General features: G+C 39.7%; 1 protein-coding gene across 9 annotated transcripts in view; it reads left to right on the top strand.

Annotated features, from left to right (window-relative positions):
- Positions 1–17825, top strand: part of ABLIM3 (actin binding LIM protein family member 3) — a 132771-nt gene that overhangs the window by 35870 nt on the left and 79076 nt on the right. For all 9 annotated transcript variants that reach the window (XM_005683146.3, XM_013965679.2, XM_013965678.2 and 6 more), the window contains one exon: positions 9593–9730. In XM_005683146.3, the coding sequence (XP_005683203.2) occupies positions 9593–9730 (138 nt within the window). The remainder of the gene's footprint in view (positions 1–9592; positions 9731–17825) is intronic.

Below are 17825 nucleotides of genomic sequence, written 5' to 3'. Positions count from 1 at the left end.
GGATTCTTTAATATTAATTATTGCTTCCACCTTACGGAGCCCAAGTGACATGCCAGCCAGTGTACTAAGCATCTGCATATCATTTAGGTAATTTAATACTCACAAATGACCAGAGTTATTCCCACTTTAGAGATGAGCAGACTGAGAGCAGTGTCACATGATTTGGCCAAGTTCACACAGTGAGTGAGTGGCAGGACTGGGCCATAAATGCAGCCTTCCTGACTCTAGCATCCACACTCTTAACTTCTGTGCCCCTAGCTTCTTAGCACCCCTTGCCACACAGAGAACCTGTGTCTCTCTGGTCTTACTAGAGGAAACAGGGTTGGTGCATGCGTTCTGATTCAACTCCAAAATCAAACCGAAGGGCCCTGTTCTGAACTACCAGACAACTCTTAGATCCAGACCCAGGCAGATAGCTTTCTACCTGTGAAATGCCTGGATCCTCACTTGAGTCTCCTCCTGGGTCTTTAGCGAATACCTGTTAGCACACTAAGGGTACTTTGGGAGCTGGGCGGCGTGTGCCAGCTGCTGCACTCGATTGTTTTCTGCAGCCCTGGGCTATGGAGAGCTCACTGCTGAACCAGTTGATTCTCTGCTTGATGTTTCGCTGTTCAGACAGAAGCTCTACTGTTTTTATTACACCTCCAGCCAGTTATTCACAGTTGTTATACTATCTCCATGTCAGTTTTGTCACTCTTTTAATTACACCCCAGCATTACATAGGTGCTTGTATAATATCTTTTAAAGATTGTTTTAAATGTGACTCAGTTAGAATGTGGGAACACTTTTACCTACAAAATCAAGTGACCCTCAGGAGAGGAAAAAAATTTGTGCCAGTGCCACATCAGTAGAGAGAACATTTGACTTAGGTTGTGTTGTTTATGGAGAAGGCAATGGCGACGCACTCCAGTACTCTTGCCTGGAGAATCCCATGGATGGAGGAGCCTGGTAGGCTGCAGTCCATGGGGTCGCGAAGAGTCAGACAGACTGAGCAACTTCACTTTCACTTTTCACTTTCATGCATTGGAGAAGGAAATGGCAACCCACTCCAGTGTTCTTGCCTGGAGAATCCCAGGGATGAGGGAGCCTGGTGGCCTGCCGTCTATGGGGTCGCACAGAGTCGGACACGACTGAAGCGACTTAGCAGCAGCAGCAGTGTTGTTTATGAAAGAAGAATCATGCCATTATCTGCTTTTAAGAGAGACTAATAAATCTGATCACAGGCAGCACAGTCTAGTTTAAAAGTGGGACCAGTTAGAGGAGAAAAGAAAAGGTGGAGGGAAAGAGAGAGGCAGAGAAAAGAACACACAGAGACAGAAGCAGTTTTTGATTGGAAGAGATATTTTAAATCATTTTGTCCAATCTTCTTGACAACTAAGGAAGGAATTGAAGCCAGAAAAGTTGCAATATTTTGCAATCCTATAGAAAACTAGGTGACCGCAGAAAGGGAATTGGAACCCGGATTACCCCAGCAGTACCTATTAGAGAAACGTGAGCTCAGAAATGACAGGGAGAGAGGAAGAGCCAGGAGGAGGAACCGGATACTGAAATTTGTCTCCTGCTGTGTTCAACTGTCGTGCTCCTGTTTTAACTTCTGAGGGGCAGTCACCCCTCCCTTTCCAATATGTTGTTTAGCTCCAGCAGTTTTAAACTTCCTTGGTAGCATTTGGGAAAGAGCTTTACTTACAAATTTAGTTGTGGAATTAAGATGTATTTTCTCATAGAACACTAAAGATTTGGTAAGCATATAGAACCTTAAATTTTAATCTCATAGGTACTGATCAGCTGATTTTCTTTCTTAAAAAATTATTCTGACAGCCATTGACAACTGATTATCTTTTTTTCATTCTTGGAAAGATTAAGATTATTCTTAATTTTAGAACAATCTTAATCTTAACTGTTCTTAAGTCTTACAGTGCCTGAAGAAAATGTGCTTTTAAAAAATCAGTATTTATTTCTCTTCTCAGAACCTGTTGTATCCAGATCAAATTCAGAATGGGTGAATCTGCATGTAACTGGTTCTTATTGCAAATAATTTTTTAAATACAACTTTAAAGCTCTTCAGGGATATAAAGAAATAATTTAAGTCTGAGGTGGTATTCCTAAATTAATTTGTACATGTAATTTTTGTACAAACAGGATTCAACCAAGTTTAATTTCTTTTTCTTCATTCTTAATGCCTTGTGTTCCATTTGTGAAACTATAAGCCTGCTAAAATGTCCAATTTGGTGACCATTGGTCACATGAGGCTATTTCAATGTAAATTTATATTAATTAAAATTAACAAAATTAAAAATTCAGTACCACAGTCACACTAGCCACATTTTAAGTGCCCAACAGCCACATATGGCTAGCAATTATTACATTGGACAGTGTAGATATAGAACATTTTCATAGCTCAGAAAATTCTATTGGACATCACTGCTTAAGAACCAGTAATTGGAAATGTCTCTCCTGGATAACAAAGTGTATCCAAATAGCATAAAACGGAAGCTAGAGGTTCCTGCCTTTTAGAAATATATCATATGACCCATATGTCTAAACTTGTTAACTTCATGGATTATTTAACAAGTGAGAAGAGCTAATGTCCTTTGGGGCTTTGAAGAGCTAACATCCTGCTCTCCAATGTTGCTTTAAAAGATAAACAGTTCCTAGCATGAAGCAGCTCAAAACTTCATGTATAAGTCAATTTGGAATTCAAAAGTTATTGGCCCGTAAGATAAATGTTATAAATCACATGACTGAATTTTAGTACTTTCTGAAATAAAACTTAATGGAAATAATAGCCAGCAGAAAATCAACAATAAAATTTTAGAGTTTCAGAGGGTGTTAACAGATTGGAAGGAAGAAATGACAACCCCACTCCCACCCCCCATACACTCACAGAATAAGATTAGATTAAGTTGCTGACTTAGCCAAGAGCACAGCAAAATCTTACTGGAAATGAGATGGCTTCCAAGGCAAGAGCAGACATGGCATATCTCAGTGGCACTTCCCTTGACCCCCACAGTTCCTACTGGCACTGTCTGAATAAGAAAAGGTCTGTAAGCTCAAATCTTACACATCCGCTGCCCATTTACAGTCACGGCTTATATCAGCAGTCTGGAAGAACTTGAACCAGTGATCCATGTATTAATTTTTTTAATATTTATTTATTTGTCTGTTCCAGGTCTTAGTTGCAACATGGGATCTTTGATCTTAGTTGGGGCATGCAGGATCTTTAGTTGTAGCATGTGACCTCCAATCCATCACCTCTTGATTTTATGGCTTTTATCTGAATGATTCAAAGATTGAGTTTTGCCTGAAAACCAGGATCACTAAACAATCTTCCTAGAAAATCAAATCACAAACAATTAATTGATTTTGTAACCTGGCTCTTGAGAAATACATTGAGATCAGTTAGAAGAGGTAGATGAGAGAATTCCCTGGTGGCCGGGGTTAGGATTCACATCCCCCTGGAAACAGAGGTTGCTTTTCCTATGGAGGCCCAGGTTCAATCCTGGTTCAGGAATCATCCTGCATGCTGCTCAGTGTGGCGGCCAAAACACCAAAAGTAATAAATAAATAAGTGCTGTTGTTCAGTCACGTAGTTGTGTCCAGCTCTTTGCAAACCCATAGACTATAGTACACCAGGCTTCCCTGTCTATCTCCCAGAGTTTGCTCAAACTCATATCCATAGAGTCGATGATGTCATCCAACTATCTCATCTTCTGTTGCCCTCTTCTCCTGCCCTCAATCTTTCCCAGTATCGGGGTCTTTTCCAATGAGTCAGCTCTTCATATCTCGTGGCCAAAGTATTGGAGCTTCAGCTTCAGCATCAGTCCTTCCAATGAATATTCGAGGTTGATTTCCTTTAGGATTGACTGGCTTCATCTCCATGCAGTTCAAGGGACTCTAAAGAGTCTTCTCCAATACCACAGTTTGAAAGCATCAATTTTTCGGCGCTCAGCCTTCTTTATGGTTCAACTCTCACATCCAAACATGACTACTGGAAAAACCATAGCTTTGACTAGACAGACCTTTGTTTCTGCTTTTTAAAACACTGTCTAGGTCCGTCGTCGGAGAGGGCGATGGCACCCCACTCCAGTGCTCTTGCCTGGGGAACCCCATGGACGGAGGAGCCTGGTAGGCTGCAGTCTGTGGGGTCGCTAGGAGTCGGGCGGGACTGAGCGACTTCGCTTTCACTTTTCACTTTTGTGCATTAGAGAAGGAGATGGCGGCCCACTCCAGTGTTCTTGCCTGGAGAATCCCAGGGACGGGGGGAGCCTGGTGGCCTGCCGTCTCTGGGGTCGCACAAAGTCGGACACGACTAAAGCGACTTAGCAGCAGCAACAGCAGGTCCGTCGTAGCTTTTCTTCCAAGGAGCAAGCACCTTTTAATTTCATAGCTGCAGTCACTGTCCAAAGTGATTTGGAGCCCAAGAAAATAAAGTCTGTCACTGTTTCCATTGTTTCCCCATCTATTAGCCATGAAGTGCTGGGACCAGATGTCATGATCTTTGTTTTTTGAATGTTGAGTTTTAAGCCAGTTTTTTTACTCTCCTCTTTCACCTTCATCAGGAGGCTTTTTTTTTTTTTTTTTAGTTCCTCTTCACTTTCTGCCGTAAGGGTGGTGTCATCTGCATATCTGAGGTTATTGATATTTCTCCCGCAGTCTTCATCCAGCCCAGCATTTCTCATGATGTACTCTGCATATGAGTTAAATAAGCAGGGTGACAGTATGCAGCCTTGACATACTCCTTTCCCAATTTGAACAAGTCCATTGTTCCATGTCCAGTTCTAAGTGTTGCTTCCTGACTTACATACAGGTTTCTCAGGAGGCAGGTAAAGTGGTAGTCCCATCTCGAAGAATTTTCCACAATTTGTTGTGATCCACAGAAAGGCTTTAGCATAGTCAATGAAACAGAAGTAGATGTTTTCTGGAATTCCCTTGCTTTTTCTATGATCCAACAGATGTTTGCAATTTGATTTCTGATTCCTCTGCCTTTTCTAAATACACCTAGTACATCTGGAAATTCTCAGTTCACATATTGTTGAAGCCTAGCTTAAAGGATATTAAGCATTACCTTGCTATCATGTGGAATGAGCAGAATTGTGTGGTAGTCTGAACATTCTTTGGCATTGCTTCTTTGGGACTGGAATGAAAACTGACCTTTTCCAGTCCTGTGGTAACAGCTGAGTTTTCCAAATTTGCTGGCATATTGAGTGTAGCACTTCAACAGCGTCATCTTTTAGGATTTGAAATAGCTCAGCTGGTATTCCATCACCTCCACTAGCTTTGTTCATAGTGATGCTTCCTAAGGCTCACATGACTTCTCACTCCAGGATGTCTGGCTCTTTGTGAATGATCACACCATCGTGGTTATCTAAGTCATTAAGAACTTTTTTGTACACTTCTCCTGGTATTCCTACCACCTCTTCTTAATATCTTCTGCTTCTGTTAGGTCCATACCGTTTATGTCCTTTATTGTGCCCATCTTTCCATGAAATGTTCCCTTGGTATCTCTAAGTTTCTTGATGAGATCTCTAGTCTTTCCCTTTCCATTGTTTTCCTCTATTTCTTTCCGTTGCTCTCTTAAGAAGATTTTATCTCTGCTTGCTATTCTTTGGAACTCTGCATTCAGATGTGTATATCCTTCCTTTTCTCCTTTGCCTTTCACTTCTTTTCACAGCTATTTGTAAGGCCTCCTTAGACAACCATTTTGCATTTCTTTTTCTTGGGGATGGTCTTGATCCCTATCTCCTGTACAATGTCACGAACCTCCATCCATAGTTCTTCAGGCACTCTGTCTATCAGATCTAATCCCTTGAATCTATTTGTCACTTCCACTGTACAATCATAAGGGATTTGATTTAGCTCATACCTGAATGGGCTGGTGGTTTTCCCTACTTTCCTTAAGTCTGAATTTTTCAATAAGGAGCTCATGATTTGAGTCACAGTCAGCTTCCAGTCTTGTTTTTGCTGACTGTATAGAGCTTCTCCATCTTCTGTTACAAAGAATATAATCAACCTGATTTCAGTATTGACCATCCGGTGATGTCCGTATGTAGAGTCATCTCTTGTGTTGTTGGAAGAGGGTGTTTGCTGTAACTGGTGTATTCTCTTGGTAAAACTCTGTTAGCCTTTGCCCTGCTTCATTTTGTACTCCAAAGTCAAATTTGCCTATTACTCCAGCTTAACTCTGAACTACCTACTTTTTCATTCCAGTCCCCTATGATGAAAAGATCATGGCATCCAGTCCCATCGCTTGATGGCAAATAGATGGGGAAACAATGGAAACAGTGAGAGATTTTATTTTGAGGGGCTCCAAAATCACTGCAAATGGTGACTGCAGCCATGAAATTAAAAGATGCTTGCTCCTTGGAAGAAAAGCTGACCAACCTACACAGCCTATTAAAAAACAGAGATATTACTTTGCCAACAAAGATCCGTCTAGTCAAAGCTATGGTTTCTCAAGTAGTCATGTATGGATGTGAGAGTTGGACCCTAAGAAAGTCTGAGTGCTGAAAAACTGATGCTTCTGAACTGTGGTGTTGGAGAAGACTCTTGAGAGTCCCTTAGACTGCAAGGAGATCCAACCAGTCCATCCTAAAGGAAATCAGTCCTGAGTATTCATTGGAAGGACTGATGCTGAAGCTGAAACTCCAATACTTTGGCCACCTGATGCGAAGAACCAGCTCATTTGAAAAGACCCTGATGCTGGGAAAGATTGAAGGCGGGAGGAGAAGGGGACGACAGAGGATGAAATGGTTGGATGGCATCCCCAAGTCAATGGACATGAGTTTGAGTAGGCTCCAGGAGTTGGTGAAGGACAGGGAAGCCTGGCATGCTTCAATCCATGGGGTCACAAAGAGTCATACACGACTGAGCAACTGAACTGAACTGATGATGAAAAGGACATCTTTTTTGGTGTTAGTTCTAGAAGGTCTTATAGGTCTTCATAAAACCATTGAAGTTCATCTTCTCCAGCATTAGTGGTTGGGGCATAGATTTGGATTACTGTAATATTGAATGGTTTGCCTTGGAAACAAACCTAGATCATTGTGTCATTTTTGAGACTGCACCCAAGTACTACAATTTTGGACTCTTTTGTTGACTATGAAAAAAATAGATAAAAAATTTAAAAAAACAGAGAAGAGGTAGATAAAATTTGTGTAACGATTCTGGAGTGACTTTTTGATCCTTTCAAGAGCTCTCATCATTGATGGTGGTGATTATACTATTTTTCTTATTTTATTTTCAGACTCACAGTTTTATTTCCCTCAGCAATAGTAGATCATTACATTGCTCATATAAACAGAATCTATATTTTTCTCACAAATTTGGGGGAGATGGGAGAAAGAAATAATTTTCAGGGGACACTGAGCAGGAATTAGAAAAAGAAGCAAAATAATAATAATAAGACCAAGGAGAATGTTTGTGGATCTTATGGGAGTGGGAAAGGATTTCTCTGAGCTCTGGGGAGGATGTGATGGTCAAGATACCAGTGGAGCCCTGAAATATATTTGTGGAATACTTTATGAACTTTTGAAATGCTTTACATGTATTAACTCATTTTCTGAGTTAATTAATGATTTAGTTAACTAGCTAACTCATTTAACTTTTCATCTTAAATTTAAGACAGAAAAAAGAAATGTTAAATAAAGGACATGAACTTCTTGAGAAAAAGGCTATAGGAAAGATATTATTCTCCCACCTCAGATAAAAATTGTCAGTATTAGCAATTTCAGGGATAATCCACCAGCTTTTTGCCCTTCAGTGCACTTATGGTCCAAGATGTGGGAGGTAATTGAAAGTCCGGCATTTCTGTTCCTTATCTTCAAAAGGTGTAAGGAACATGAGATCAGTTGTGGAGATCATCTTTGAGAATCTAAAGAAAACTATAGTATAATGTGTATAGCACCAAATTTTATGTTTCATTAGAAATATTAGATATCAGGTGTATCAAGGTATGCTGTAGTTTAAAAAAAAAAAAAAGCCTTAGAGGCTATGACGACAAAAATTCCTCCTTGCTCATGATCGACGTTCATCCTGGGTTAGCTTAGAATTCTGCTGAAAAATTCCTCCTTGCTCATGATCGACGTTCATCCTGGGTCAGCTTAGAGTTCTGCTGCAGGACTTCTCCATCAGGAATCCAAGCTGATGCGTCCTGTACACCATCTGGGATATCACTGGTTGCTGGGCTATGGAAAAGGCAATATGGCAGATCCCATACTGGCTCCTAGGGCTTCCAATTGGAAGTGACACACAATTTTCATTCACGTTTCATTGTCAAGCAAGACACTATGTGTAGTCCTCCATGTGCCAATAATAAAAGACTCAAATTTCAATAAACAGACATAACAGTTACCACACTAGGTCAAGAACCCCTGATCTAGGTGTTCTTTAGGTTCCTTGGCAGTTAAAAATTTGAGTACAGTTTTAACTTATGCTTATTCAGAGTTTAACCAGAAAGTCTACATGTCTAAATGATGGACATCAATTCCCCTCCAGTCATCCTTATAATTAGGACAAGAGTGGGCCTTTTCCTAATAGGATATGAGCATAAATTTGTGGACAATTACTTCAGCCTTGAGTAAGAACTGAGGAATTGAGTGATTCTCTCCCCAGGACCCCTAGGGGCTTCCTCCAAAAGAGAAGATTGGGTTCCTCACTGCCAAGGTTGTCTCAACAGTTTATATATAGAGGTTGGACCAGACAGCTATTAATATCCCTTCTGACCCTGAAACTTCTAGACAGGCACCTACTATTATAAAATACTAGATGACCAGTTTATAGAACGGTCATGCAAAGTATTTTCCAGGGAAAGAATATCTAGAAAAGAAGCTATGAGAAAGTCTAAGCAAGAGATCAGTAGCCTCAAAAGGCAAGTGTAGGTTACAGTATCGTCAAATGCTGACCATAGCACTGCCATCCCAGTGACTTCAGCGCCTTTATAGTCTCCACCAGCTCTTTCCCCCAACCACACACATTTGACAGTGTTCTCAATGTTATGGAAAGTGCTATTCAAAGGCAGTTGTAAGGTAAGTCACGTCATCAACCTCCTTCCAACTCGAGTGCCTTTTTTTCAGAAAGTCAGCCCCTATTGAGCATCCTCATTTCATAGACGTGTAAACTGAGAGGCAGAGAGGAGCTGGAACTTGTCAACAGAAAGGCTAGTTGGAGGCAGTCAGCCACCCCTTTCCTCAAGACCCATGAGTCAATGGCAAGACCTGAATTCCCTTTGGGGCTTGGTAGTGATCCAGAGATCTCCCAAGAAACAGTATTTCCGGATCATTTGTCTTGCAATACTCTACTTACTCTTTTATTTTTCATTTGTGAATTTGGGCTCTATTATTGCAAGAAAAGGTTATGTTCACTCAGGAGTCTCTGCCTGCTTAAGTAGATTTATAAACTCTTGTCTTAATGCCACTCACCTTTTAAAGATGTCTTAGCTTGGCATACTCAGCTTAATGATATATTAAAGGTATTTTGCTAATCATGCTCACCCTTTCTGCTTTTTCTGCCAGTTAATATTATAATCGTGTGTTATGGCAGACTTTTTAAAGAAAAAGAGCCTTCTGGATGGTGACCTCTTTGTTTCTTTTTACAGTTCCATATCAGCAGAATCCTTACAGTCCCCGGGGAAGCTCCAATGTCATCCAGTGCTACCGATGTGGAGACACCTGCAAAGGGGAGGTGGTTCGTGTCCACAATAACCACTTCCACATCAGATGCTTCACCTGTCAAGGTAGGAGGCACAGTCTCCCAACTCCCTTCTCAGATTCCTGGCCATATTCTCACCCCAGGACATGCCACAGGGCAGGCAGAACAAACAAACATAGGCAGTTAAGATACCTACAAAGGCCAAAAAAGATCCTCCTTAAGCTGGTTATAAGAATTCTCTCTTCAGCAGCGTGGCATGAGACAGAGGGTAGAGTAAGGGATGTGGTGGGATACAAGGTGGGAGAGGGAGCCTGGAGACCCTGGAGTGGAAGTGCTGACCCAGAAGGAAAATGGCAACCCTGCAAGCTTACTTTACACATTTGAGAAGACTGCTGGTTTGTGCCTATAGATCAATTTGAGAGCCAATGAAAGGGCAAAACTGTCATGGCTAAAATTTGGCATGGCTCTGAGACAGGGTGAGAGTCCTCAGAGGTTAGGTTTAACAAGGGAGAAGATACATCTTAACTTCACTAAGGTTTGTAATTTGGGAGCAGACGGATGCTGGGTAACCTCTAATTGTGACAGCTTACCCATGGATAATTTATTAAACCTTTGCTCAAGCGAGCTAAGCATTCCCAAAGAAGGCTCACTATGGCAGGAACTGGGCTGAAGGAGCCTTGTGGGCCCTCTCAAACCAGGCCACCCTCCCTCCCCCATGTCCCTGACTAACGCCGCTCCAGCCTCCACTTCCTGAACTTTTCTTCCAGGCTTCTTGTTCCACAGAGAAGCCATTCTGATATTGGATTGTCCTTTGGGTTTAGAGCACGTTTGACCTCTAAGCCATAACTTCCCCTTGCTGGCTTTAGATTTGTCTTCATGGGGTTTTATGAGCTCTTTGTGATTGCTTTTCCCCGTGGCTGCCCTACAATGCTTGTAGTCAGGTCTCTCCCACACCCAATTATATTGCAGGTCCTTAAACTGGGCTTCATCTGAACTGATTCCAACTTGTATAATCATCCTAGAGTCTTCCTCCCTGATTCTTTCCAGTTTGTCACTATCATTCCTAAAGCATAAAGCTCATAACAGACCACATTTCTCAAGGTCTGCCAAATACAGCAGGGACTACATTTATTTAATGTGACTAATACTAAATTAACTTCCTGTGGAACCACTTCACACCACTGATATATATTGAATTTAAGGTCAGTTGAAACCACCAGATCTTTTCATTTTAGTACCTGCTACTAACCTCAGCCTCATGCATCTGAGATTGACTTCCTCTGCCATCAAGTAAAGTCCCAGATTTCTTTCCCCAGGATCTAACTGGACTCTTCACTGAGCTAATAAATCTCATATACATATTCCCTAATTTATCTATGGAAGCTTATATGGAATATATTTTAATTATGTGGTTTCCTTTTTTAATTTTTAGTTTGTATTGGAGTATAGTTGATTTACAATGTTTTATTAGTTTCAAGTGTAAGCAAAGTACTTCGGTTATATTTATATATATATTTATATATATATATATATCTTCTTTTTCAAAGCCTTTTCCCATTTAGATTATAATAGAATATAGGGTAGAGTTCCCTGTGATATACAGTAGGTCCTTGTTGGTCATCTATTTTAAATATAGCAGTGTGTATATGTCAATTCCGAACTCAAAATAATGTGTATATGTCAATTCCAGATTCATCCCCGCCCCCCCACCTTTCCCCTCTGGTAACCATGAGTTTGTTTTCTAAGGTTGTGAGTCTGTTTCAGCCTTATAAAAAAGTGCATTTGTATTCTTTTTTAGATTCTGTGTGGAAGTGGTGCTCTATGATACTTGTCTTTCTCTGCCTGGCTTATTTCACTTAGTATGATAATCTTCAGGTCCATCCATGTTGCTACAGATGGCATTATCTGCTCCTTTTTAACGGCTGAGTAATAGTCTGCTTATCTATTACCACATCTTCTTTTTTGTTTCCTCTGTTGATGGACATCTAGGTTGCTTCCAATCCTGGCTATTGTAAATAGTGCTGCAGTGAACATTGGGGCGCATGTATCTTTTTGAATTATAGTTTCCTCTGGATATATGCCCAAGATTGGGATTGCTGGATCATAGAGTAGTTCTATTTTTAATTTTTTAAAGAAACCTCCATACTGTTTTCCACAGTGGCTACACTAATTTACATTCCAACCAACAGAGTAGTGGGTTCCCTTTTCTCCACACCCTCTCCAGTATTTATTGCTTGTAGATTTTTTGATAATGGCAATTCTAATCAGTATGAGGTGATACCTCATTGTGGTTTAGATTTGCATTTCTGTAATAATTAGTGCTGTTGGAGAAATGTCTGTTTAGCTCTTCCACCCATATTTTTTTATTTGATTTTTTTTTATATTGGGCTACATGAGCTGTTTGTGTATTTTTGAGAATAATCACTTATTCGTTGCTTCATTTGCAAATATTTTCTCCTATTCTGAGCATTGTCTTTTCATTTTGCTTATGGCTTCCTTTGCTGCTCAAAAGCTTTTATGTTTAATTAGGTCTCATTTGTTTATTTTTGTTCTTATTTTCATTAGGAGGTGGATTGAAAAAGATATTACTGCGATTTATAACAGAAAGTGTTCTGCCTTTGTTTTCCTCTAAGAGTTTTATAGTATCCAACATTACATTTAGGTCTTTAATCCATTTTGAGTTTACTTTTGTATATGGTGTTAGGGACTATTCTAATTTCATTCTTTTATGTGTAGCTGTCCAGTTTTCCAAGCAACATTTTTTGAAGAGACTATCTTTTATCCATTGTAAATTTTTGCCTCCTTTTTCTTAGATTAGGTGACCATAGGTACATGGGTTTATCTCTGGACATTCTACCCTGTTCTACTGATCTTTATTTCTGATTTTGTGCCAGCACTATATTGTTTTAATGACTATAGCTTTATAGTATAGTCTGAAGTCTGAGCCTGATTCCTCCAACTCCATTTTTCTTTCTCAAGATTGCTTTGGCTATCTGGTGTCTTTTGTGTTTCCATACAAATTTTAAATCTTTTTGTTCTAGTTCTGTGGAAAATGCCATTGGTGATTTAATAGAGATTGCATTGAATCTGTAGATTACCTTGGGTAGTGTAGTCATTTGACAATATTTTTTTTCTTGCTTTCTTTTTAAAAAAAACTTTTTATTTTGTATTGGGGTATAGTCCATTAACAAATAATGTTGTGACAATTGTAAGTGAATAGCGAAAGGACCCAATCATACATACACATGTAGCCATTCTTGCCCAAACTCACCTCCCATCTAGGTCACTACACTTGTCAGCTATCTATTTTCAACATAGCAGTGTACATATGTCCATCCAGAACTCTCCAACTATCCCTTCCCCCATTCCTCCCCCTGGCAGCTATAAGTTCATTTTCCAAGTCTGTGGTTCTCCTCCTGTTTTGTAAGTAAGTTCATTTGGATCATTTCTTTTTAGATTCCACTTATAAGAGATGTCATATAATATTTCTCCCTCTCTATCTGACTCACTTCACTCACTATGACGATCTCTAGGTCCATCCATGTTGCCATAAATGGCATTATTTCATTCTTTTTAATGGTTAAGTGATTTCCATTATATATATGTACCAGATCTTCTTAATCCATGCCTCTGTTGATGGACATTTAGGTTGCGTCCATGTCTTGGCTATTGTAAACAGCACTGTGATGAACACTGGGGTGCATGTATCCTTTTGGATCACGTTTTGCTCTGGATATATGCCTGAGAGTGGGATTTCAGAGTCATATGGTAGCTCTATTTTTAGTTTTTTAAGGAAAAAACAAAGCTAAAAAATTCCATTCTGTTCTCCATGATGACTGTCCCAATTTACATTCCCACCAACAGTGTAGCAGGTCTCCTTTCTCTCCACACACTCTCTAGCATTTATTGTTTGTGGATTTTTTTTTTTTTTTTTGATGATGGCCATTCTGACTGGTGTAAGGTGCTATCATATTGTAGTTTTGATTTCCGTTTCTCTAATTAGACATGTTGAACATCTTTTTATGTGCCTCTTGACCATCTGTATGTCTTCTTTGGAGAAATGTCTATTTAGGTCTTCTGCCCACTTTTTGGTTGAGTTGTTTGTTTTGATGCTGTTATGCATCATGAGCTGTTTGTAAATTTTAGAGGCTAATGCTTTGTCAGCCACATCATTTGCAAACATTTTCTCCCAATCTGTGAGTTGTCTTTTTGTTTTGTTTGTGGTCTTCCTTTGCTCTACAAAAACTTTTTAGTTTAAGTAGGTTCCATTTGTTTATTTTGGTTTTTAGTTCCATTATTCTGGGAGATGGATTGGAAAAGATAGTGCTACGATTCATGACAGAATGTTCTGCCTATATTTTCCTCTAAAAGTTTTATAGTGTCCAGTCTCACATTTAAGTCTCTCATCCATTTTGAGCTTATTTTTGTGTATTGTGTTAAAGAATGATCTAATTTCACTTTTTAAATGTAGCTGTCCAGTTTCACAGTACCATTTGTTAAAGAGATTGTCTTTCCAATATTGTTTAGTCAATTTGTCATAAGTTAACTGACCATAGCTGCATGGGTTTATTTCTGGTTTTCTATTCTGTTCCATTTATCTGTATTTCTATTTTTGTGCCAGTACCATACTCTCTTGGTGACTGTAACTTTGTAATGTAGTCTGAAGTCACAGAGCCTGATTCTTTCAGTTCCATTTTTCTTTCTTAAGATTGCTTTGGCTATTAGGAGTCTTTTGTCTCTCCATACAAGTTTTAAGATTTTTCTCTTCTAGTTCTGTGAACAACATCATTGGTAATTCAGTAGGGATTGCCTTGAATCTGTAGGTTGCCTTGGGTAGTATAGTCATTTTGACAATATTGATTCTTCCAATCCAAGAATATGGTATATCTTTCCATCTGTTTGTGTCATCTTTGATTTTTTTCCTCAGCTTCTTGCAGCTTTCAAAAAGCAGTTCTTCTGTCCCCTGAGGTAGGTTTATTTCTTGGTATTTTATTCTTTTTGATGTGATGGTAAATGGAATTATTTCTTTAATTTCTCTTTCTGATCTTTCATTGTTAATGTATAAGAATGCATATTTCTGCATATTAATTTTGTATCCGAAAACTTGACCAAATTCACTGATGAGCTATAGTATTGATAGCTTTCTGGTAGCATCTTTAGGATTTTCTGTATATAGTATCATGTCATCTGCAACAGTGACAGTTTTATTTCTTCTTTTCCAATCTGGATTCTTTTTACTTCTTTTTCTTCTCTGATTGCCGTGGCTAGGACTTCCGAAACTGTATTGAATCAAGGTGACCAGCTGACGTCCTTGTCTTAGTCCTGGTCTTAGAGGAAGTGCCTTCGGCTTCTCACTGTTGAATATGATGTTAATTGTACGTTTGCCATATATGGCCTTTACTGTGCTGAGGGAGGCTACCCCATGCCCACTTTCTGGAGAGTTTTTATCATAAATGGGTGTTGAATTTTATCAAAAGATTTTTCTGCAGCTACTGAGGTAATCATAAGGTTTTTACTCTCCAGTTTGTTAGTGTGGTATATTGAAGAGTTTCAGAAGGATAGATGTTAACTCTATCTACATATAAAATAAAAATTTTTTTAAATGGTCATCTAGAAAAAAAAGTGTGGTTCAGTGTAATTTGCTAAAAATTGTAATGATGTCTGGCAATGTGTCACATATGACTAGTTCATGAAATTAAACTGATGATTTGGAAAAAAAAAAAAAGATGCTCTGGGAGCTCCTCTTCCTGATGCCAGACCTCCAGGCTAGGGATCCTGATGTGGAGCTCAGAACTTTCACTTCTGTGAGAGAAACTGTGATATAATTGTTTTTCAGTTTGTGATTCACCCACCCAGGGACTGTGGGGTTTGATTTGATCATGATTGTTCCTCTCCTACCATCCTGATGTGGCTTCTTCTTTTCTTTGGATATAGGGTATCTTTTTTGGTAGGTTCCAATGGTTTTTTGTTGGTAGTTGTTCAACAGTTAGTTGTGATCTTGGTATTTTCATGAGAAGGTGAGCTCTTGTCCTTCTACTCCATCTTGGCAAAGTTCTATGTGGTTTGTATTTTATATTGAGAATTGGCAAACCCCTTTAGTACTAGTTGACCTGAGAGAGTATCTTGCTGTGTGACCATTTTTACATCCCCAGAAACTGAGAAAGGACAAAGAGTAGTGACAATAAAATTGTTATAAGGAGGTTTGAGCTATGAATCTACAGTTATATTCTTAAGAGATTGTGTTTCTTCCTTTGCTTTAAGCCAAAATTTAATAGTTTAAAACAATCTTTTATTTAGCTCATGTTTCTCTGGGTTCACTGGGCAGTTATTCCAATCTGACTTGGCTCTGCTTATCTCTCCTCACCTCATTATAATGATATGATGGGTCAGCTGGCAGTGGTTGGCAGGCTGTTGACCTGAGTACCTCCATATGGCTTCTCATCCTCCAGCAGACTGGCTTGAACTCATTTGCATGGTAGCCTTTGAGTTCCAAATGCGACAAAAGAGCAGGCTTTAGTAAGCAAGACCATTTTGCGCCTCACCTTGTGTTATACTTGTTAATATCCCATTGACCAAAACAAGTCAAATGGCCAACCCAGATTCAAGATCATAGAGAAATAAACTTTGACTTTTGTGGGAGGAGCTGCAACATGAGATTTCAATGATGTGAATACAGAGAAATGAAGAATTGGGCCATTTTGACAGTCTACCATAGGGAGATAATAGAAAATCTTTTAAGGGAGATTTTAAGACCAAAAAATTTATCATTTTTCTGAATATTTACAATGTCAGCTTTACTTGGAGAGTATTTTTGTTTCCAGCAGTAAATGGTATAAGGATTAGTTACCCTCAGTTCAGTTCAGTCACTCAGTCGTGTCCGACTCTTTGCGACCCCATGAATCGCAGCACACCAGGCCTCCCTGTCCATCACCAGCTCCCAGAGTTCACTCAGACTCACGCCCATCGAGTCCGTGATGCCATCCAGCCATCTCATTCTCTGTTGTCCCCTTCTCCTCCTGCCCCCAATCCCTCCCAGCATCAGAGTCTTTTCCAATGAGTCAACTCTTCGCATGAGGTGGCCAAGGTACTGGAGCTTCAGCTTTAGCACCATTCCTTCCAAAGAAATCCCAGGGTTGATCTCCTTCAGAATGGACTGGTTGGATCTCCTTGCAGTCCAAGGGACTCTCAAGAGTCTTCTCCAACACCACAGTTCAAAAGCATCAATTCTTCGGCACTCAGCCTTCTTCACAGTCCAACTCTCACATCCATACATGACCACAGGAAAAACCATAGCCTTGACTAGATGGACCTTAGTCTGCAAAGTAATGTCTCTGCTTTTGAATATGCTATCTAGGTTGGTCATAACTTTTCTTCCAAGGAGTAAGCATCTTTTAATTTCATGGCTGCAGTCACCATCTGCAGTGATTTTGGAGCCCAAAAAAATAAAGTCTGACACTGTTTCCACTGTTTCCCCATCTATTTCCCATGAAGTGATGGGACCGGATGCCATGATCTTCATTTTCTGAATGTTGAGCTCCAAGCCAACTTTTTTACTCTCCACTTTCACTTTCATCAAGAGACTTTTTAGTTCCTCTTCACTTTCTGCCATAAGGGTGGTGTCATCTGCATATCTGAAGTTATTGATATTTCTCCTGGCAATCTTGATTCCAGCTTGTGTTTCTTCCAGTCCAGCGTTTCTCATGATGTACTCTGCATATAAGTTAAATAAGCAGGGTGACAATATACAGCCTTGATGTACTCCTTTTCCTATTTGGAACCAGTCTGTTGTTCCATGTCCAGTTCTAACTGTTGCTTCCTGACCTGCATACAGATTTCTCAAGAGGCAGGTTAGGTGGTCTGGTATTCCCATCTCTTTCAGAATTTTCCACAGTTTATTGTGATCCACACAGTCAAAGGCTTTGGCATAGTCAATAAAGCAGAAATAGATGTTTTTCTGGAACTCTCTTGCTTTTTCCATGATCCAGCAAATGTTGGCAATTTGATCTCTGGTTCCTCTGCCTTTTCTAAAACCAGCTTGAACATCAGGAAGTTCACGGTTCACATATTGGTGAAGCCTGGCTTGGAGAATTTTGAGCATGACTTTACTAGCATGTGAGATGAGTGCAATTGTGTGGTAGTTTGAGCATTCTTTGGCATTGCCTTTCTTTGGGATTGGAATG

Source organism: Capra hircus, chromosome 7 (genome assembly GCF_001704415.2).
Source record: "Capra hircus breed San Clemente chromosome 7, ASM170441v1, whole genome shotgun sequence".
Lineage (NCBI taxonomy): Eukaryota > Metazoa > Chordata > Mammalia > Artiodactyla > Bovidae > Capra > Capra hircus.
Note: the sequence above shows the minus strand (reverse complement) of the source record. Positions and strands in the feature narration are given on the sequence as shown.